Source organism: Carya illinoinensis, chromosome 14 (assembly GCF_018687715.1).
Source record: "Carya illinoinensis cultivar Pawnee chromosome 14, C.illinoinensisPawnee_v1, whole genome shotgun sequence".
NCBI lineage: Eukaryota > Viridiplantae > Streptophyta > Magnoliopsida > Fagales > Juglandaceae > Carya > Carya illinoinensis.
The window spans coordinates 24357329-24379609 of NC_056765.1; the positions used below are offsets into that span (position 1 = coordinate 24357329).

At 37.8% G+C, this 22281-nt stretch overlaps 2 protein-coding genes and 1 long non-coding RNA gene across 3 annotated transcripts; all 3 read left to right on the top strand.

Moving 5' to 3' along the window:
• Positions 1-547: 547 nt before the first annotated feature.
• LOC122293977 lies at positions 548-2535 on the top strand. Its single transcript, XR_006237424.1, has 2 exons — positions 548-698; positions 841-2535. It is a non-coding gene; the product is annotated as an uncharacterized LOC122293977 (long non-coding RNA).
• A 5322-nt stretch (positions 2536-7857) lies between these two features.
• Positions 7858-9060, top strand: LOC122295073 (uncharacterized protein At1g08160-like). Its single transcript, XM_043104103.1, has one exon. The coding sequence runs from the start codon at positions 7948-7950 to the stop codon at positions 8683-8685; it is 738 nt and encodes a 245-aa protein (XP_042960037.1). The 5' UTR covers positions 7858-7947; the 3' UTR covers positions 8686-9060.
• A 10907-nt stretch (positions 9061-19967) lies between these two features.
• On the top strand, positions 19968-21108 carry LOC122294722 (probable CCR4-associated factor 1 homolog 11). Its single transcript, XM_043103643.1, has one exon. It carries the CDS (start codon positions 20209-20211, stop codon positions 21049-21051), a length of 843 nt encoding a protein of 280 aa, XP_042959577.1. The 5' UTR covers positions 19968-20208; the 3' UTR covers positions 21052-21108.
• The last annotated feature ends 1173 nt before the right edge of the window (positions 21109-22281 follow it).

The window sequence follows — 22281 nt, forward strand, 5'->3', positions numbered from 1 at the left end:
ATCAAGATATTACTAAAATGTTTAAAATGTGAGAACTTTTCTAAAGTAAAGTATGATATGCATGCACGTACATTTCTTTTTCTTTTTATCTTTTTCGACAAAAGAAGTTTTCTTGAGAAGGCAAAACCCAACCGGGTACATAATGTGTAGTGTATATATGCGGCATAAGTCATAAAACTCATAGTGTAAGTCAAACAATGATGAGAGCATGCATACACGTGGCTCCACAATAACATCAACCACTACTAATAAATGCTTGATCAATTACTGACATTAATCTCAACTATTAATAAATGCATGCATTAACAGGTGGGACACTACACTTTCATACACACACTTACATGATACATATATATAATATTGTGGGCGTGTGTCCATGTGTTTGTTGCTTAGGAGGGAGAGGCCTAGTCTTAAAACCTGATACTGCCTAATTTTCTGTAGTGGTTATCCACACGAATAAGAAAAAATAGAAAAAGAAAGAAAACTTCAACCACATAGCTGTGTAGATGAACATATCCTTTAATGTGTCTGTGCCGACACTAATCAAAAATTTACAGCTATATCGAGCTGGACAAATGGGAAACAGATGTACTTAATTGTTTGGATGGCTCTCCTTTGCAGTGGCTCCCCCGAAACAAATTAGAGAACTCATGCAGGGGGATGGTCTAACAAATGATGAAGTGAAAAGCCATTTGCAAGTGGGTATTCATAGCCTGTTTTCTCAAGTTTTATCCTATATAATTCCTTCCTCTCTTTTGTTCAAGTTCAAGGTGATTTATTTAGATATCATGCCATGGCAGAAATATAGACTTCATGTTCAAGGTGATTTATTTGTTCAAGGTCTATTAAGTATTGGAGACGACGGCAAGGTAGCAAAAGCAGATGAGGAATCAGATGGTCATAGCTGCAAAGATGGGTTTCAAGAGCCATAAGAAGATTGTGCAGACTCTCATTAAACCCCCAAGAGATTTCAGATACAAATACCCATTGGGGATTCAGAATATATGAACATATAATTACTATTATTGACACAGAGAGAAGAATTCATAATTTCATACTAACGTTGTTTTTTGTCCTTTCTTTTCTGGAGGAACTACTTTAGAGAAAGGTGATAAGGTAGGTTGTTCCTCTGTTTTTGAAGAGGTTTATGCTATGGCCATAGGGGACTGTATGAACTCTAAAGACAGACGACAGTCTCTTTTTCACAAAGAATCATTTGTTTGGTTTTGAGTTGTTGTTCGATTATCAAAATACTGTTTCGTATTATGCTAAAGGGGCATGCAGATCATCTTCCAACAGACCCAACAGACAAAACAGAGAGGGCATAGAGAGATCCAACAGAGATTGAAATCTGCTAGAGAGAGAAATTAAGAGAGAAACCTGTGATGAAGAACAGTGATGACGAACGGCGACCACGAGCTATGACAACCCACAGCAACCACGAACTGTAATGACCAACGGCGATGAAGAATAGTGATGATGAATGGAGAGGTGGCTAGGGTTTGAGGAGGAGGAGAAGATTCAAAACATGAGATTACACGGTTATCGGTTTCGACGGGTATTAGAGTAAACTAACCCGTTATGCAACTTGATCCGATGAACCCGACTTTTTTCGAGTGAGCCACTTTCGGATCTTGCGGACGGATCGGCCTAAGGCCATTTATGCACAGCCCTACCCAGCACAGTCGATTTTAGCTCTCACCTAGTTCTTGGGATCGATGTTTTGTGCTTGCACCTTAGCAGTTAGAGGGGAACACCTCTCCCAAGTGTTCCAGTCCTCCCCTACCACCCAACGCAGTCAATTTTAGATCCCACTTGGTTCTTTGGGGCGATGCTATGTGCTCAGGCCTCGACAGTTGCCTCTCCTCCGGCAAACGCCAAGTACCCATACTTGTGCCAAAGCTACCGCTAATAGGTTACCTTCGGGAATGAGCCTCCAAGTTCCACAACCACCTTTGGTAGGCTTCCTTTGAGAACGAGTTGATGGGCTCGACAACCGCCTAAGATGCATCCAGGGGTTCAAAGGTTTCTCTGACCATTCAAAGTGAGGGTTACTACCAATATGCCCCATTTCCAACATTTTGCAAATAGCTTGATTTAGAGATTTTCTCAAAGTTCTCTTGGGAGCAAGGCAACCTTAAGAATCGTGCTGTGACTAGAAAGGATAAAAGTGTCCCTACAAAAGGGAGAGAGAGAGAGAGGGAGGGAGGGGGGAGTGAGAGGGACAAAGGCTGGGGATGTGATAGGATGTCAAGGGAAAAGGGGATATGACATAAAGGAGGATGGAGCGAGCATTAAGTAGGAGGTAGGAAGGAAAAAAAGAGGGAGTAGACAAAAGACTTGGAGAGGATAGCAACACGACTCTTGGGATACCGGGAGAGATAGAGCTTCTTCAATCTCCAAACGATGGGCACAATTTTATCACCTATATAGTGAGCTAAGAGAGGCTGGGAGAGACTGTAAAATACTCTTATTTATAGTGAATCTGCACTCTAAACGACCCGTAAACATGGGCTTAGTGTTGAACCATGTAAATCTGTGCGTCTTGTTCTTCATTTATGCTTGCTAAGTTTATCTTTTATTTGTTGCGGTTGACATACGTATGGGTGCTGTGCTGCCACTCTGGACCGCCATCGGGCGCCCAAATCTAGACCGATCGAGGCCAAGCTTTACATTCCTAGAAAGTATAGTAATGAATTTAATGATTCATGTGAATCATAGCACCATAAAAGACCCATTTTGAAAGAAGTTTATCATTGTTAAGTTTTGCAATCCCAACTAGAATTCTTGTGGTACTCTGATTATCAAGGCAAAAGCCAGAAGGGAAAAAAGGAAAAAAAATAAAAAGAATAAGAAAAAAACCAAAGAATAAGAGAAAAGAAAGCTAGTGTTTAGGGAGCTAAAGTAGAACTCAAATTATCAATCAATATATGAATATCTGCTGAGCACGAACCTCTTCATAATAATGAAAAAGTTTAAAATAAAAAAGACTAAACTATTAAACTAATGAATATACTTTTCTTCGTGAAGTTCTTCTCATTTCCTGCTAAATTTGGTAATTTGACATATTTTAAATGGATGTTGTTTAAGTGGTTGATAAAAGAAGCTACTTAAACGTGACATATCATCATATATGACTGGAATAACATAACATATTTTAAAATGAAAAGTAGCATTGCTCTAAAGTAATTGATAGTATGGTGAAAGAGACTGGTTATAAAGATTCTGACTTAAACTGATCCTTACATATATGAAGTTGCATAGTGCACAGACATTAAAGAGGAAGAGGATACCAAAATTATTCAAAATGCAACAACCTTGTAATTATAAATAGCATTTAAGTAATCAACTATACATGAATTTATATTTCTTCCATTAAGTTGCTCTCTCTATAAACCTTTGCCTATCCAATGGTTAACATAATAATACTTGTTATACCATGCATATATAGGAAGTGGAACTGCCATGATCATATCATCAAGGGTTAATTTTATAATTAAGATATTAAGGGCAAATTAACCAACCAATCAAAACCATGTAGTCACCATGTGGAATGGGAGGCTATGATACAATTCTTTAAATTAGATTTCCATACAACCTAATAAGGTGATTGTTAGAAAAAACTAGATTAGAGTACAATGGAAGCATTTACCTCAAGTGGCAAATCATAGATTAGAATCTGTGGTTCCATAGACTTCTCAACAGGTGTTGTTTGTCCAAAATCATCATTGTTGTTAGTGGAGTGTGCTACATAATAAGACCATAACAATACCCACATATTCCACAGCATAAATGCTAGAACTAGAGAAGACTATACTTTTGAGATTTTGAAAATAAAGACGGAAGATAAAAGTTGTTATTAGCAAGGTTCAAGACCAAGATCTCCACTATAATACCATATCAAATCACCATTTGTCCGAAAAATTGAAGCTGATGAGAAAATAAAAGTTTAATTATTTATATCATATCTTAATAGTGCCTCGTCTTTTGTTTGTTATTCTCTCTTTCAACCAATACATTGAGATTCTGCTTCAATATCTATGATGTCCTCATATATACTCAAAGCATATTCTTGCTAGGGTATGAGCTACAAAATTATCTCCCCTACATGCTTAACTTCCCATGAGTTAAAAACCAATCAGAATGCTCTTAATATCTTCTACCAATTGACCTCACTTGCTCAATTGTTTTTCTTCTTTGTTAATAGCCTCTACTAGTTGCAAGGAATCTCCTTCCAAAATGACGTTGAAAGAGCCTAGATCATGACACAAGCTCATGACTAAGTGTATTGCTTGTGTCTCCACAATTATAGCTTTTGGGCTTATCTTCAACTCTCATTGTAGCCAACACTTGCCTTTCATCATCCTCTTCGTCCATTTTCTTTGTAAAATCTTCTATAGCACTAGTGAAAGGGGTTCCTTTGACATAAAACTATTGCAACTTTCTTGAACACAGAGTCCATACATCCTTATTAGTTGGGCATTCTGATGAAGGAGCATCTAAGTTAGATGATGCTAAGTTGTCCGATTGCACATTGAATCGTTTTCTCTATCTTTTGGTGATTCTCTTCTCTTCATTATATGTGAATTATCTGTTGAAACTAGCTTGCAGAATAATATATATTATGTCTGGCGTCACATTCCCATAAGGCATGAATTATAGTTTCTAGCTGGGTTATGCATATGGGATACTTAGGACAGTTTATAATCTTCTTCTTGTAAAGATTTTATTTTGAAATCATAGCCTTCTGAGTTCTTAGATTTTTTGGTCTGACTTGAGTTTACCCATCTAGTTCTTGACCCTTTCTCCTTTTGCCCTCACAAAAAGCTCTACATCAATATATTGATCTTTTTCGACAAGGTTATAAAGAACTTAAAAACAATAATGCGTAGAGGTGTAACCAATTCGGTTTGGTCTGATTTTTTATAAAATTTGAGACCGAATCGATATAAATCGGTTTTACATTTTTAAGAATTGATTTCGCACCAGTTACCAATATAAACCGGTTCTTCCGGTTTTATCAATTTCTATCTGCTTTTTTGGTTTTGATATACTATATACTATATTATATATATATATATAATACCATAGTACTAATATATTGTAGTATATTATAGATTATTGTGATATATAATATATTGTAGTGTATTATAGACTATAGTGATATATTATAATATATATATATATAGTGATATAGTATTAATACACTATTAATATGCACTGTATAATTTTAGTATAACTATTAATACAATAAACTATACTGATATAAGATTTTAAAATTTAATATTATATTAATTAATAATTTATCATATAATAAAAAATTATTTTATATATAATTATATATTATATAAAAATTATATACAATATAAAAATTAAAATATATATGAATTGGTCCAATCCGGTCCAGTTTAAAAAAAAAAAATCGGAACCGAGCCTATTTTGACGGGTTTTAAGAAAAATAAAACCAGTACAGAACCGAACCAAACTCGGTACCAGACCAAACCCACCAGTTTAGTTTGATTCAGTCCAATTTATCGATTCATTAGGTTTTTTTTTTTTTACACCCATAGTAATGCTACAAGTAGGAAATAGCTTGAACTATTGATTTCATAAAGATTTCTCTCCCTGCTTGGCACAAGAATTTCGTCTTTCAAATAGAAATTCTCCCCCAAATGTCCAAGACACCTTTGAAATGGACTTTCCTATCAAAGTTGGAATTCTAGGTACTTCTCATAAGTCTTGAAAAATTTGACGCTTGTAGTATCAACAATGTTGTCTCTCACCTCCTTTTTATTGTTTATGTAGAAGGAAATTGAGGTTTTCACTTTACGTAATCTTTGACTTGAAGCATGCTCGTATAAAATCTAGTAATTTTAGCATTCTTTGTTACACTCCAAAGAATTAGTTAAGCAAAGGAGAAATTGTCGTCTGCGAAGAAGAGGTGGTTAATGTGAAGGACATCTCTTGAAATGGATAAAGCCATTATGAGCCAAGGCTTCTCAACATTGTTGATTAGTGAATTTAAAGCACACACATGATGAATAGGTAAGATGAAAGAGGGGTTACTTTGCCTAATCCCTCTTGATGTCCGAAACCTCTCCTGTGGTACCCCATTCAAAGGTATAGAATAAGAAATTGAGGCAATGCAAATTGCAATTCATCACTAAGTTGATTCATTTATTGTTAAACCTCGATTTGACACTGCATCGCCTCTATGACTTTAGATACACTGTCGTAGCAGCCACAACCTCCAATGCTAGAGTGGTATTAGACAACTCAGGGGGTAGTTGTTGGCCACCCATGTGGGGTGACCGGACCACCCCATGAGGTAACATCATCCACCATTTACATATATATTTTATTTATTTATTTTAAATTTTAAAACCTTTAATTTAGTATAGCTTCAATATAAAGCTAATTGGTTAACTTTCCATGAAACGAATAAAGAAGCTCATTTACACCATGTTTTAATAATCGGTGAGTCTTGGACAATTGAGGTTACTTTAGGCTAAAGATATTTCAATTAAGACTTGAAAAAAAGATTTTTAAAAGAAATTTAACATAAATAAGTTAATAAAATTGATATGGGTTGATGTGGCATATTCGATCTATTTTATAATAAAAATAATTTTACAATTTAACGTATTACATCAAACTATATATATTAAATTTATAAATTTATTTTTAAAATTACTTCTAATCTTGTTTGGTTACATATTTCAGATGAGATGAGATGTTTTGTTAAAATTTAAATAAAATATTGTTATAGTATAATTTTTTAATATTAATTTTATTTTAAAATTTGAAAAAATTAAATTATTTATTATATTTTATATAAAAATTAAAAAATATTATAAAAATTATATAAAATTAAATAATTTAATTTTGTGTAACTGTACCGCAACCATTTTCAAAGAAAAAAGAAAGAGCTTTGCTACGGATCAACCATTGTTCATGGCTGATCCGGAGCATACATTACGTGTCTGTTTTTTTTTTTAAATAACAAAATCCTGTTTCCCCCTCCCCCACCCGATTCCCTCTCCCCTCACCCGATTCCCTCTCCCCTCACCCGATTCCCTCTCTCAGCTCACAACCTCACCCAACCCCGCCGTGCGCTACCTGTAGTGCCACTGGCCACCACTATTCGACTCTCCATCACGCTGGCCACCTCCAGCCACCTTCAAATCTCCATGGAAGCCCCAACGTGTAGCACCCTCTCTCAACCCGAAATGGGTTCTCCTACACGATTTCCGCTACTACCACCGCCGTCGTCAGCCTCCAGCCCCACCGTCGAGCACCACCAAGCCCATGGCTTATGCTGCCACCCACGGCTTCCAGACTCGAAATGTGTTTCACCCGAAATGGGTTTTGCCCCTTACCCCACCGTATGCCGCCACCCACGACTTTCAGCCTCCACCTAGAGCCTCCATCAGCCACCACCAACTCCACCACACCTCTCTCAGCCCCCTCCATGCTCAGTCATGCCTCTCATTTGGTCTAGATGGGCGACAGGGGGTACGAGTGGGAGAGAGAATGGCAATGCAGGTTGTGGGTGGGGGCGAGGATGGCGACGCTAGGTGGGGGTGGGGGAGAGGATGCCGACACGGGTGGTAGTGGTGGGGGTAGAGGAGGGGCGGGGGCTGGGGCTGGGCGGGCTTGGGGGGACTTGGGCGACACACTGGGTAGAGAGAGGGAGAAAAAAGACTATAAAACATGTAGAACGGCGCGGAACGGTGCGGAACAGCGCAGAACGTTAGTTTTTTTGTGGAGTGTTTTGGTTATTTTACTCAATGACACGTAAGATGTGATTCAGATGATTCTAAATAGTGACTGCTCCCAATATTTTCTCAAAAAAAAAAAAATCGACTGACAACAAGCCCTTCCCTCTTACCAAAATTTGACAGGAGTCTCTGTCTCACTCTCGCTGTATTCGTTCGTCTGGGCGCTATGCAAGGAGATCCTTCGAGACCCGCAACCGGTTACCCAGTCCCCAACGGTTTCCCGCCGCCCCAACCCGGCGTTGCCTACCCTTACCAGGCACCACCGCCACAATCTTACCCTTACTACAATCCCCAGCCCTACCCCTACCCTTCCTCCTCCTCAACCAGCTTCGCCCGCCGCTTCCTCACCGCCATGATCGTCGTCTTTTTCCTCATTGGCGTCTCCATCCTCATCCTCTGGCTCGTCCTCCGCCCCCGTCTCCCCGCCTTCCAAGTCGACTCTCTCTCCGTTTCCAATTTTTCCTCCGGCTCCAATTACTCCTCCTCCATCACCGGCTTATGGAACGTCGGGTTCTCCGTCTACAACCCCAACAAGAAGATGTCCATCTCCTACGAGGAAGTTCAATCCCTCCTCTTCTATAAATCGGAGCTCATATCCCAGACGCGTATCCCACCGTTCAAACAGGGGAAGCGGAATCAGACGGTTATTGACGCGTCCTTCTCCGCCACCGCCACCTACGTGCACAGATGGGTCGTGAATGATATCAGCGGTGACAGGGCAGGTGGTTCTGTGAGCTTCAGTGTGATTGTTGATGCTAGGGTTCAGTTCCGAGCAGGCGGTTGGAGGGCGAGGAATCGGTTGCTTAGGGTCTTATGTGAAGGTTTGTCGGTCGGTATCTCCTCCAATAGTAGCGGCTCTGGGACGCTCGTCGGTGGAGCCAAGGACTGCAGGGTTGGTTTGTGAGTAAATAAATAGGGCTTTCTCACTGCTAGTTTTGTTTGATAAAATTATCAGTATCTCCATATTTAAATGGGGGATTTGTTTAAATATGAGGAAATAATCGTAATTCTCTTTTACATTTGAATTAGTATGATTAGTTGTACAGTTTCTTCAGTTGTGTTCTGTATCGGTTCATGCTGATATCGCATTGCGGAGTCAAATGTATAGGTTTTAACGTTTGTTATCTTTGAACGTATTTTGATTTTATTTTGAAAAAATGTAGTTTTTGTATGCCTTTTCATTTGGAACTTGGGAATTAGTTTAGTTTAAATGGTGAGAAGTGCAAAATGAAGAGAAATCGGGTATCATGGAATGAATAAAAGCAAATTGTTGCTGCGACATTGGCCTTCTGATAGATAGCTACAATGATATCTTTGTCCTCTATGATAATCTGTGTTTCAATTGTATACTCAAATCTTTTTATATGTCTTGTTTTGATCACAAATTATGACACTGAGGCATAATTTTGATGTGTTTGGATCAAACTAGGCTTGCTCACGATATGTTAACTCTGGATTATTTTAAGGCTCTTCTTTGCTTGTTTGGCCCATCAGGGCAACATACTTGTGGCTTGTCATCATTGGGGAAGCAGTTTTCTTAGCAGCTTGTCTTTTTATTCTCCATAAGTAATTTGTAAACTGACACTCATTGATGATTTGATTTGGTTTTGCTTTATCTTGGTCTTTATCCCTGCCATGCTTTTTGGAGTGTTATCTGTGTTTCTGTGCTCTCACTTTGAAAACACCAAGGACTTTGTTATTATGCCTTTGTTAATATTTTGATGAAACATTCGATAGAGTTAAGGGAGTGTCCCATCTAACTATAGTCTGTAATGGATCATTTTGCTGATCTATGTAAGAAAACATGAGTAAGCATTCAGTGATTGAATTGGTGGACTGTGTACTGGAGTTCATTTGCTCATTAACATTGGCTTGGCGTATGTATTTATATTAATTTATGTTAGGTATATAATCTTATGAACCCTGAGGGGTAGCTCAGTTAGTTAGGCCTTGGTTTGTTCCCCAATGATCACCAGCTCGAGTCCCCTCAGAGCCACTGGAGGTTTACCTGGCCGTTAACTCCAGGGCTCCGTGGGATTAGTCGAGGTGCGTGTAAGCTGGGCCGAACACCCACGGATATAAAAAAAAAAGGGTATATAATCTTATGTTATAAGCACTATTGTTCATTTTCCCAGCACTGACAAGGTAGAGGATATAATTACCACAATCCTTCCTAAAGACTCAGAAGTACAAAAACATAGCCAAAATATGTTGCGCAATGTGTCCTGACCATTTCCCTTGGTTTATAAAGGTGTTTTAGGACAATAGATGGTGAGGAAAAACTGATGGCATGTGAATGATATTGTTTGAAGCAATGGCATTTGTTTCCCTGGCCTTAACTGTTTAAGGGGAGACATGGGGATACTGTAGAACCCCCTTCCTAAGAGGTTATTAATGTCACTCCATCACATTCCACAGCACCAAGGTAAACTCTCAATTGCCTACAAACATCAACCCTTGTCTGCCTAGGTTGTGCACCAGTCCTGCTGCTTGTTTCCACAAGGGGAGTCGCTCATAACATCCTAGTGGGCCATACCCTCTCAACATCCTTGTGGCTTGCACTTCCACTTAACCATCTTGGCATCATCATATAGCCAATAGCATAGAAAGCGATATAAATAATTAACTATTTTCTCCTTATTATTCTCTTTCTCTTAACTTTTTTATAACAAGAGCATTTTCAAGTGGTAACTTTTTTATAACAAGAACATTTTACTCATGATCTTAATTGGTCTCAGGTCTCTTTGGCCACAAGGCGTGTTCTATGCACTATAATAATTCAATAGGTTTTGGCGTTACCATCACATACCAAGATCTCTAGTTTTTCATGATCCTATTTCCTCTTATTCGTTGCTGAGGAAGACTTCTTGTTGGGATAAAATGAGTGAGGGCATAAACTGTAAAGCCCATCAAGAGCAACGGGTGTAAAAGAGAGATGAAGAAATAGAAAATTGTCAGCTATAAGTCTTGATTGTCCTAAAGCAAAAATATACATAAACTTGAAAAACAAGACATAAAACAAAAGGAAGGGACTTGAAGAGGGGAGAGAGGGATCAAGCTTCCTTTGAACTGGGGTGAACTTGGTGAGGAAGGAGGGGGACCAAAGAGCGACTAGACTATTTTTCTTAGAAAACTTCATGAGTGATTGTAGATAGCTTAGTAAAAGTGAAGAGCTTGTATTCAACTATATTTATAGTGGATTTGACACCAAAAATCCGTGGACATTGGCCTCAATGCCAAATTACGTAAATATTTGTCTTCTTTACTTACAATCATTTATCATTCAGTAAGCTAGGGACGAGCCATTCCAAGCACACCACCACGAGAATGGAGAGGGTCATCGACCATATTGTTGAGGCCAAAAAATGCACCATGATTAAATATCTCATAAAAGCAACAGAATCCTCCCCAAAACAGGAAGGCTAAGATGTTCGTAACTGGCATTGCATCTGAGGACAAGAGCCGTCTCTCAGCCTCAGGCACAGTTGAAGTTTCACATGGATGCTTTTGCTCCACTCCTGAAAACTCCAAAGGTGGAATTTAAGCTATCCGATGGCTGGACTCTATCTGATGATACTGAAGAGCTTTTTTCTTCAAGCTTTTCTACCTCTCGTAACTCAGGCCATTTCTCTGCATTCCTAGTGTCAAAGCTGCCTTTCTGGTTTCCTCAAAGCAGCATGATTTGCAGCACTAAAAGCAACATTTTTCCAAAATTGAAGTACCAATAGCTCATGTCACTCGTCTTCGTAACCTTCAAAACAACAGTGCGATACATAAGTTATCGATCAGTATGGGATCAAAGAAAAATGGGCAGCCAATGATGTTTAGAAACATTCAATTCATTGTATATAACATATTAACTGAAGGAAATTGCTAGTTAGCCCCTTGGATTTAACTGTTAGTGTATTTTAATTTTTTTAAATGCCAACTAGAGAAATTGCATTCTTTTAAAATGTTGTAAAAAAAAAATTTTGAACTAGTGGTCAGCCCAACAGTAAGGACTTGGCGGCCTTGTAGCATTAACCTTAACAGAAACCGCCCAAATCCTCATAATTTGATCAAATTTAAGGTTGTCATGCCAATGGGCATCAGAGCCTCTAAACCAGACAAGGCTGTCACATTAAACAAATACAAGGAGAAATGCTTGAGATTCTGGTAATGGGTTTTGAGGATTTCTTTCGAGACTTTTTTTTTTTAATTTTTTTTATTATTTATGATTTAAGTAAATATTTTGTTATTGATATTGTAATTCTATTTATTTTTTAAATATTTAAGAATATTTTAAAAATACATTTTTTTTTTTTTTAAAAAAAAAAGTTTACACTTGTCAGGACGGTGGCTGTAGAGCCACTTAATACCAAGAGGCACTTCCCCTATCTTCCTGACTGGCAGCTCCTCTGCTGATTATGGATGATTCAAATAAAAAATCATGATTTTTTTTATAGAGTAGAAGTCGACTAAGACTTCCCCCCCCCCCCCCCCCCCCCCCCCCCCCCCCCCCCCCCCCCCCAAAAAGCAGAAATGACATTAAAGAAAATAAATGAGATATAGTATGAAACCACCAATAAGCTGGCTTATTTTCTTTAGCCTTTTTTTGTTATGTTTTTGGAAAGATGCACAGAATAAACTCTTTTCAATGTATTTCTTCAAATGAGTAATGGGAAAACAGGTTCAATAACTCCTGTACTTTGGGTCTATTGGAGTTTAAGATCATGGATGGATTCAAATTTTTTTGAGATCACGACCGAAATTTTGGTCTCCTTCAAATCAAAGAATTATATCCACTTATCCGTCAAATCTAGAACATAAATCACTTAGATGTTTCAAAGATATACAAAATTCAGAAAGGAAAAGCTATGGAAGGAAGAGAAAAAAGGACCATAGAGGCAATTCTTCTACAAAAACTCCCACCCCCACCCCTCAGCCTTCAGTCTTAAAGGAGGAAAACAGAAAGTGGAAAATGTCCATCCAACTTACATTGGAAAACTTTATGATAAGGACTTCCACAAATCGAAAGCATGAATCTCTCATCTGGTTCTGCTTGACCATTGAGAATTCTCAGATGAGAATTTTGAGTTTTAAGATTAAATATTAAAATATTATATTTTAATATTATTATTATTTTGGAATTTGAAAAAGTTAAGAAAAAGTTGAATTGTTTATTATATTTTGTATGGAAATTTGGGAAAGTTGTAATGATGAGATGAGAATTTTGTGTTTGAGATGAAAAATTCAAATGGCCAAACAGTACCACTTGTATAACCTCTAGAAACTTTGATATGGGACAAAACCATAGAGGTCTCTCATACCAAATTGACTTGGTATTCTAAGAAACTAAGCTGTAGAAGGCTTCTTGGATGGGTTTGATGTTCAATGGCTGAGGGATGGTTAGATTATTATTATTACAATTTACAAAAAGAACTAAAAATTTTTAAAATTTGTTGGCTGTTTGTTATTAAGGCCATGTTTGGAACTTGGATTGAAGCGAGATCAACTCAATTTAATCTAATTTTAAGTTAAGTCTAACATCTAAATATCTAACTTTTATATCACTAAACTTATTTGAACTCAAAACCTCTTTACATGTGGGACCTTTAACTTTTTTCAACTTAACACCTCTTTACATGTAGAATCTACAACTTTTTTCAACTTCCCATAAATATATCTAAACTTATATTAATATTCAAACATATCTAAAGTCATCTTAAGCAGGTCCCACAAAACTTACTTACCATCTCAACTCACTACTATTCATAAGAAATTCAACTCAGCTCAACATCTAGACGGGGCCTACGTCATTGAATTGAAGGAGAGAGAAAGAAATGAATCTAATCAATTTACAAGTTAAGAAGACAATCACACCCTCAAAGCTCGAAGAAAATGAATTACTAAACCATAGGAAACTACAAAAGCAAAACAGAAAAAGGTATCGAAACTTAAAAATAAGAGTCGGAGCCTATGGCTTCTATATTTTTCTTATTTTTGTTGTTTTGAGCTGCACTCTTTCAATTCTTCTTGAGGAATCTTATGTTGCTGCAACAATAAAGGATTCTCTATTCTTTAATTTAACTCCTGGAAAAGTGTCTGCCATGGTTAGCTTTAGGGTCTTTTATTAAGAGCTTCTGATTTTCTCTTTCCAGCGACTGGTTTCCACTCCTGTATGTAGTTTACAAAATTCAGCTTGCTGATTAAGCTCTAGTACTGACCCTTGTTTTTTTTTATTTTTTACTTTTTATTTTATTTTTCTTCTTCTTTTGGATTTCCTGCATTCCCTTCTCACTGACACACTTCTATCTTTCAGGTTTCCTGTTGCGTCTGCTTGAAACATATTTTAGGCTTTCTTGCTGGATGGTCTTGATCAAGTACTATCAATCTGTATGTGGATTGAGACTCAGCATTACTAATACTCAGGTATTCCAAGTGTTTTTCTATGTCAAGGATCACTTGGGATGACATTCCACATTAAATAGCAGTTTTCTATGCAATTCTCACCTTATACTAGCTCTCAGACCAACCACAAATATAGGAAGTTCTTGGCAGGCATCTTTCACTCCTTTACATCAAGTCTTAAATTCACAAACATTTTGTTTAAGCCTTGCCATTGACGAGCTTCCCTGTTTTTGATAAAATAAAAAAAAAAAAAAAAAAAATTGCTCGATCAACTTATCATGACACTTCGCATGCACATACCTCAATCAGGTTAGTCTTCATATCTTGCCATGTAGTGCTGGTAGTTCCCATCTTCTGACATCTATTTCAACACGATAACACCAATTGTAGGCCTAGCTAATCAGTTTAATCTATGCAAAGCTTCCTCTCTGATCATCACTCACCTCACAATTTCTTAAATGAAGCAAGCCAAACTGGTAAACACCACAGGATCAGTCTTTCACTCAAAAATCTGGAATACCCATCTTCACACCACATTGCATGAAGAAGAAGTTTACATCAGCCTACATCACCTAATCAGTTATCAAAACCATCAAGCTTTTCCTGATTTTAAACAAATATAAGCTGACAAAGTAGGTGAACACCCCCATCTAAACAACTTTACAAATTACATGATTTGAAATCTTGATTTGATACATGTTGTTGGGGTTGTCCCACATAGGTTGTGGAAGGGCTTGGTAGTCAATTTATAAATATAAAGGAAAGTCTCATCTCTTATGCTAACTTTTGGGGTTGAGAGAGGTCCAAGACCACCTAACACTAATTGTTGAGGTTGTCCCACATCAATTGTAAAAATGACTGGTGGTTAGTTTATAAATGTGAGGAAAAGCCTCATCTCTTGAGCTATCTTTTGAGATTGAGAGAGGTCTAAGGCCACCCAACACAATCACCCTTTGTCATGTATATCTACTGGGCGATTCACAACTCCCACTGAACTAAGAGTATCTGGTCTTGAACCAATCTTGGCAACCTCAGCCAACTTCCCCAGGCTTACATTAGGAACGACAAAGTTAACTCCCTTTGGCTTCCTCATATGTTTCGCGTGATCAAGCCCTGACTTCCTTTGGCTTCCTCATATATTTCGCACGATCAAGGCTGCCTTTTTGCAATCTTGTATTTCAATGCACCTCACTGGACCTTGATCTTGATCGTTGCTTGCTTTTATTTGTTTGTCATTGTTGGTGTGTGTTTTACACAACAACTAGTATTGTGTTGGGTGGTTTTGGACCTCTTTTAACCTCAAAAGCTAGCTCAAGAGGTGATCCTACTTGATGGCTTATTGGACAAGGTTGATGACCCTACTTTATTGACCCTACTTGATGGCTTCTTGGACGACATTGATTACCTTATTTTATTGAACTTAATTAAAACTGAACTGATAAACTTTGTAACCCAAAGAAAATTGATACTAACATTCAATATTTACTAAAGTAGCCTATGAAGGGTTCCCATTATGTCCCGAATCAAAACCAGACCATATTTTCGAATTACTTTAAAAATTTATCTTGTTTTTCCAAGAATTTTTTTTTTTTTTTTTTTTTTTTTTTATGGCTGCATCAAACTTAACCAAACACAACGAAGAAAATATTTTAAAAAATTGTATCTCATCAAATAGCATTCCAACCCCTTCTTGCTCCAGGCTATCGATAATTGCATAAAAATTGAGGAGACCAGTCACTACACAATTAACTTAGTAATAAAAGGTTTTAATAAGATTTAAAATGTCAGTCTCTGTTCATAAGCCAGAGCTCCTAACATCCCCAGAAGCATCTCTCCTGCTTAGGAAACTTCCTTGTGGTTGTTGCATTATTATCATTTGAAGTGGTTTCTCACTGGAAGTTTTAATTTGGGAATTTCAGACCTTCATCCTAATTGCAACTGCAGATAACATTTTAAAGCAATGCATGCAGCGGGACAACCTCAAGGGAAGTGTATTACCGGGAATCAAGACCTTAGTGAATATCAACCAATTACAGGGAACGGATCAAAGCAAAAGCTGATGTTATAATGTGTTAGATATCCCCACGATCAATCACATTGGAATCCAACTATTAAAATGCCCATATGCCGTCAGCCTGAGTGACGTCAAGGAGAAATATAGAAGGCATGAGACTGCAGAAAATAAAATAACAAAAGATCAACATAGAACGAGTAATATAAAACAAGAGCATGATAAGAAGTCGTAAATCATCCTTCGCCTCTCGCAGTTCAGGCTTATGTTCTTCCTCCATTCATTTTGCCTGCTCTTCAAGTTTCTTTCTCTGAGAACCAGTGACAACTTTGTCCATGTCTTCAGAGAGGTGGTCGTCTTTGCTTCTCTCTTTTAACCTTTTATCTCTCAAAAACAGTCTCACGTATTGTTCACTTTTATTTATTTATTTATTTTTAATTTTAAGGTTTGGTAAGAACTGTAACAATCCCATCCCAAGCATCCCCATTTTTCCAACCAGAAAACTCCAGTCCCTTAACCTCGGTCAAGAAACTGATGCTTCAAGCTTCCAACTTCAGAAAGGTGTCTTCCCTCCACCCCTCCCTTCTATCTCTCTGGGACAAGGGGCAAACCACAATCCTAAATTAAGTACCATATTGCCCTTAAGAACATATCACAGATTCAAAGCCATGTCAACTTCCAAGTTGTTCTTCTTCTTCTTCTCTTTTTTATTTTTATTTTTTTAGCCCAAGTTGCTCTTAAATTGTATCAAAGCCAAGCAATCCATAAATCGACAGAATTTCAGAATTTGAATTGACTTCATAAGAAGATAAAGGATGAAAATCGAAATGGATCATTCCTTCCCTCTATGCTTTGATTCTACAAACTTGAAATATAGGTTTTTTTTCATTAATAGCTTCAGACAAAGGTGTCCTCAAAATGAGCATGAAGTATGGAGGGGGAATATAATTTGGTATGACTGGCAGAATTCATAAGACAAATAACTGCCATAACAAAATTACATATAAAACATGTGCCAGTGATGTTGATATTATGATGCTCAACTTCAAACTTCTGCTCTTGATAGGGTACTAATCATGTTGTTCTTTGATGTTTAAGAAGTTACAGCAGTTTCCGGATTAGCCAGCCACTTGACAGTGATTGAATTATGCTCCTTAAAGCGCTTAAGACAAAGGGAGAAAAGGATCAAGATTTACTTTTTCTCTCTTCACAATCTTGCACTCGAGGTAGAACAGCTTTCTTTCAGCTTGATTTTATCATAAACTCCGTGCTAAATACATAAGTAAATTACACAAAAGTGAACTTATAAACTAAGGTGACTCGTTAAATTTATTTTTAACAAAAATAACTATTATATCAAACCAAGTGATTTTGTGGGTTTATTTTTATTGAAATCTTTTATGGCTGTAGTATTTCTCGAACTCCATAGAATCCAATTCTGAGGAATCCTCTTCCAGGAATTTCTTCTGCTGTTCCCGCATCTTCGAAAGCAGAAACTAATAAACAAGTTAAGCCCATAAGAAATCATATTCATAGAAAGAATAAAACCCAAAACAAAGGATATATTTCACTGCAAGGGGGCTTTTACAGTTTTACTCGTGTCCTTGAGAGACTCGTTCTTCCTAGCTTGCCGAGAAATCTCCATCTCTATGTCATTGTCATCCTAATCATTTAACACCAAAAGGAGGCGGCCGATGTGGCGGCTTTGACCGTTGGTGCTTCTTGTGCTGGCAGCCCTAGGTTCAACCCCTACCATAACTCGTTCATATCACTCTCCCTTCTTGCTCTTTCTCCGAAGTGAGAAGCCAAAAAACGCAGCAAAACCTTTGTCAACCTAATTCTTTTCTTATTTAATTAATGTAGTAAACTCTATTAAAATCACCTTAAATAATTTTATTATCTAAATTGCTTCAACAATACACAATCAGGGCCCAGATTGTTCATTTCCATTCATGTCCTTCTACAAATTATGAGCCAAAATTTTTAAAAAATCATAATAAAATGGAACAAAGAACTAAGCTGTGGAATATGTCAAAAGTACCTATGGAAGTTTTACAATGGAGTTGTTCTATTTATCCTGTGCTAGCGAAATTCACTAAGAAACTACAACCCATAAAGATGGGGAAAAAAATACGAGGACCGCATAGAATCAAAAGCAGAGATCTCCTCGCGAGGGCAAAATACTGACGACAAAAATGCAGCCAGGCGGGCAGCGTGTAGAGGAGCAAGGCGAACAACAAATTGTAGGGAGCCTAGGAGGCGCGGGGCAGCACTGAGTAATGAATGATGGTTTGCCTAACAACAGGCAAGTAGATGATGTGTTGAACGTATCAGGACGAGTAACGAGCGAGGACAAGTTCGATGCAGACATGAGGCTCTCCAAGATAACACAGGGAGCTCAAAGGGCGGTAGGTGTCCTACGAGATGCCTATACTCCAACAAAGATGTCACAGCTGAATTGAGCTTATGGAAAAAAGATTAACGACTTACAAGTCATATCGTTTGATCTTAGATATATGACTTAGCACCATGTGGGAGATCTTATGAGGTTTAGGACAGTGAGATTGGACCCAAGGCAAGCTGCACGAACGTGCATATCTTGTCCATCAGTCACTTGATTTCTTCAAGTCTAAAGGGCAAATGAATGGATGAAATCAAATGTCTTTCATTCAAGCATATCGAGATTCAGATCGACGTCAGGATTGTGATTGATAGACCCTCCATATAAAAGATATTAGACAAAAGCCAAAATCTTCCTTTTGAGCTTGTACATGTGTTTACTCTATATGATGAGATTTGATGATTTTATGTGTTTTGATAAGAAGGTAATACCTCGCCTTGATAATATTATGCATATGCATGATTTGCTCATAATGATATTTTTGGTCATGTTTATATACTTGAGATTTGTTCAGAGGATGATACATTGTCATGTCTAAGAATGCATGTGATTTTGCCTAGAGGATGATTTCTTGCCATGAAAAATTATATGTATTCTTGACTTTGCTTACATGGAAAAGGGCACGCATATTCATTTCTGTCTCTGATTATTAATACTATCATGAGTATTAAATGTACTCAGATTTTTTAAAAGTTTTGCAATGGTGGTCCCACGTGTAGTTTCGTTATTGGAGCCATAGATCTCGATGCAGGTAGCCCATGAAAGTTATCTCGAGGTGGAATGACCAGCCCAGCTCGAGGAATGGTGCCAAAGGCATGTCTTCTATGAAAAATCATTTTTAGTGTATATTTTGGTTAGGCGAGAAACTTTGTACAGTTTGTTATATTTTGCTATAAACGACAAACTCATGACAGTGTATATAATATCATTTGAAAAGAGTGACAATGATATATAGATACTACTATTAAAGGTTAATTTTATTTGTATAAATCTCTATTATATTTAGCATTAGTCTTGACTCATCATTTTACCTAGAGCGACTCTCGGCGGTGCTTTTTTTTCATATATTTTTTTATTACTTTTAAATATTTTTAAAAATTTTATAATACTATTAAAAAAATATTTTCTTAATCATTAAGTAGAAAAATAAAATAAAATAAAATAAAAACTGGCGAGCCCTATATATAAGAGTAAGCATTTCTACTTATTCCGGCCGGCATTTTACGAGGCCGTCACAAAAAACATATCCTAAAAACGAAAATCACACGCAATAAAGCAACGGTGAATGATACATGACACATAGACATTACGAAACGTGCACGCGATAAATAAATATTTGACCAAAGAAGCTCAGCCAGCCATCAAGGACCAATTCTCCGGATCCCCAACTTCTCTCAGACTCAGTCAAAACAAACCGAAGTCGTCTCTCTCTCTCTCTCGGTCTTCCTCTCACTCTCCCGTCTCCTTCCAAGCAACATCTCCTCGCAGCCTTGTATATAACCCCACTATGGCACTTCCCCTCCCACTCACTAAAAACGAAGCAAAGAAGACCTGCTTGTTTTTTTCTCTCAGATCAATCTCTAAAGCAGCCTCAATTTTTAGTTTTTTGTTAAACTCCCTCGACCATGGTTGCTGACGATCCCAGTCCACATCTGAGACCGATTGTGATCCGAGAGGTCTGGGCGGCTAATTTGGACTCTGAATTTGAGCTGATAAGGGATGTTATCGACAGCTATCCCTTTATTTCCATGGACACTGAGTTCCCCGGCCTTGTTTTCAGGCCTGCTTTGGATCCCGCCAAGCCGTACTTTGGTCAGCTTGAGCCGTCCGATCATTACCGGGTTTTGAAGAGCAACGTTGACGTTTTGAACCTTATCCAGGTGGGCCTCACTCTCTCCGACGCCGACGGGAACCTTCCGGACCTCGGTACTGGGAACCGGTTCATCTGGGAATTCAACTTCAGCGACTTCGACGTGGCGCGTGATACCCACGCCCCCGACTCAATCGAGTTGCTGAGACGGCAAGGGATTGACTTCGATCGAAATAGGGAGGAGGGAGTTGACTCGGCCCGCTTTGCCGAGCTGATGATGTCATCTGGACTAGTTTGCAACGATTCGGTGAGTTGGGTGACGTTCCACAGCGCATACGACTTTGGATACCTGGTGAAGATATTCACGCGCCGGAGCCTGCCGAGTAGGTTGGAAGAATTCTTGAAAATTTTGAGGGTGTTTTTCGGAAACAATGTTTACGACGTCAAGTACATGATGAGGTTCTGTAAGAGCTTATATGGCGGCCTGGACCGGGTCGCCAGGACCCTAGAAGTGGACCGGGCGGTTGGGAAATGCCACCAGGCGGGTTCAGATAGTTTGCTGACGTGGCATGCCTTCCAAAAGATGAGGGATGTGTATTTTGTAACCGATGGGCCGGAAAAACATGCGGATGTCTTGTATGGCTTAGAAGTGTTTTAAAAATTGAAAATAATTATATATTCATTCTTTATTCTATTAAAAATAAAAACTTGTTTGGGAATATTAATTTTGGCAACTTTTGTTTTTTTAAGTGAAAAAAAAATCCTGATAATTACACATTTAGAATAATTAGTAGATACACAAAGTTGTTGGAAAGCATCGTATGGACTAGAATGCAATGTTGGGTTTGAGCACAAAGATGAGTAGCAAGAATGGAGTGAATGTAAAAGCTACTAATGGTTTATGCCTCATTGATAGCTGGCTTTTGCCTCCCCCACACCTGGTTCATTTGGGCACACTCGAATCCACACATGGAGGATTTTTTGTTGTTGTCTAGCATATTATATATTGGCCTTGCTACAACATCAAAATTTAGCTTCAAGTGGTCTTGTGGTGTCGGTGTCCAAACTTCTTCCTTTGAGTTCCCTAACCTTGATAGCCATATGTTTCAAGATGATCTAGCATTTTTTTAGGAATAATACTAGATATAATTTTAAGGTATGTAAATCTCATACACTCGGAAAAAAATAAAGGATTCATAATTAAAAAACTGATTTGTTCATGTGGGTTCAAGATTTACCAACTTTTTCTAAAAAAAGTGGATGAAACTTGTACTATATGTTAAGACTGTAAATATTATTTCTCTTTTTTTAGTGTTAACCCATGCTCGTTGTCTCTAGTTCTTATTAATTGTGGATCATTTATGCCTCAAATAAAAGAAAGTTGTTAGATTCATTGGAATGTATTAGGTTCCATAGTCATCTTTATCCACAATGGAATTTGCAGCAAACACTTGGATGTTTAAGTGTTTGTGTCTCTAAATTAGCAGAGTTGTTGTGCGAGGGGCATGGTGATTGTATGAGTCTGGCAAGTGATGTTCTAATTTCAAGAGTATTACTTATTCCATACAACTTTTCCAAATGAGCAGTTCCAGCCTCTCATCAAAAGCACTTTCAACTCATTTGAATCTCTCACAAATACAATGGATAGAGAAATCTTGGTTCTTACTAGGCACCCACTTTATCTCATCTTCCCTAATGGTATAGGGGTTGTGGAGTTTTAGAATTTCATTAGCAGATTGTATATGGTTTACGGATGACTCCCTCTTTCGACAGGATGCGGTGAGTATGGGCTTTTGATACCAACCAATGGGAGGTTGACATGTAAGCCTTCCATGATTTCTAATAATACACCTGATGCAGTGAATAACAACTCAGTATCATGTATTTG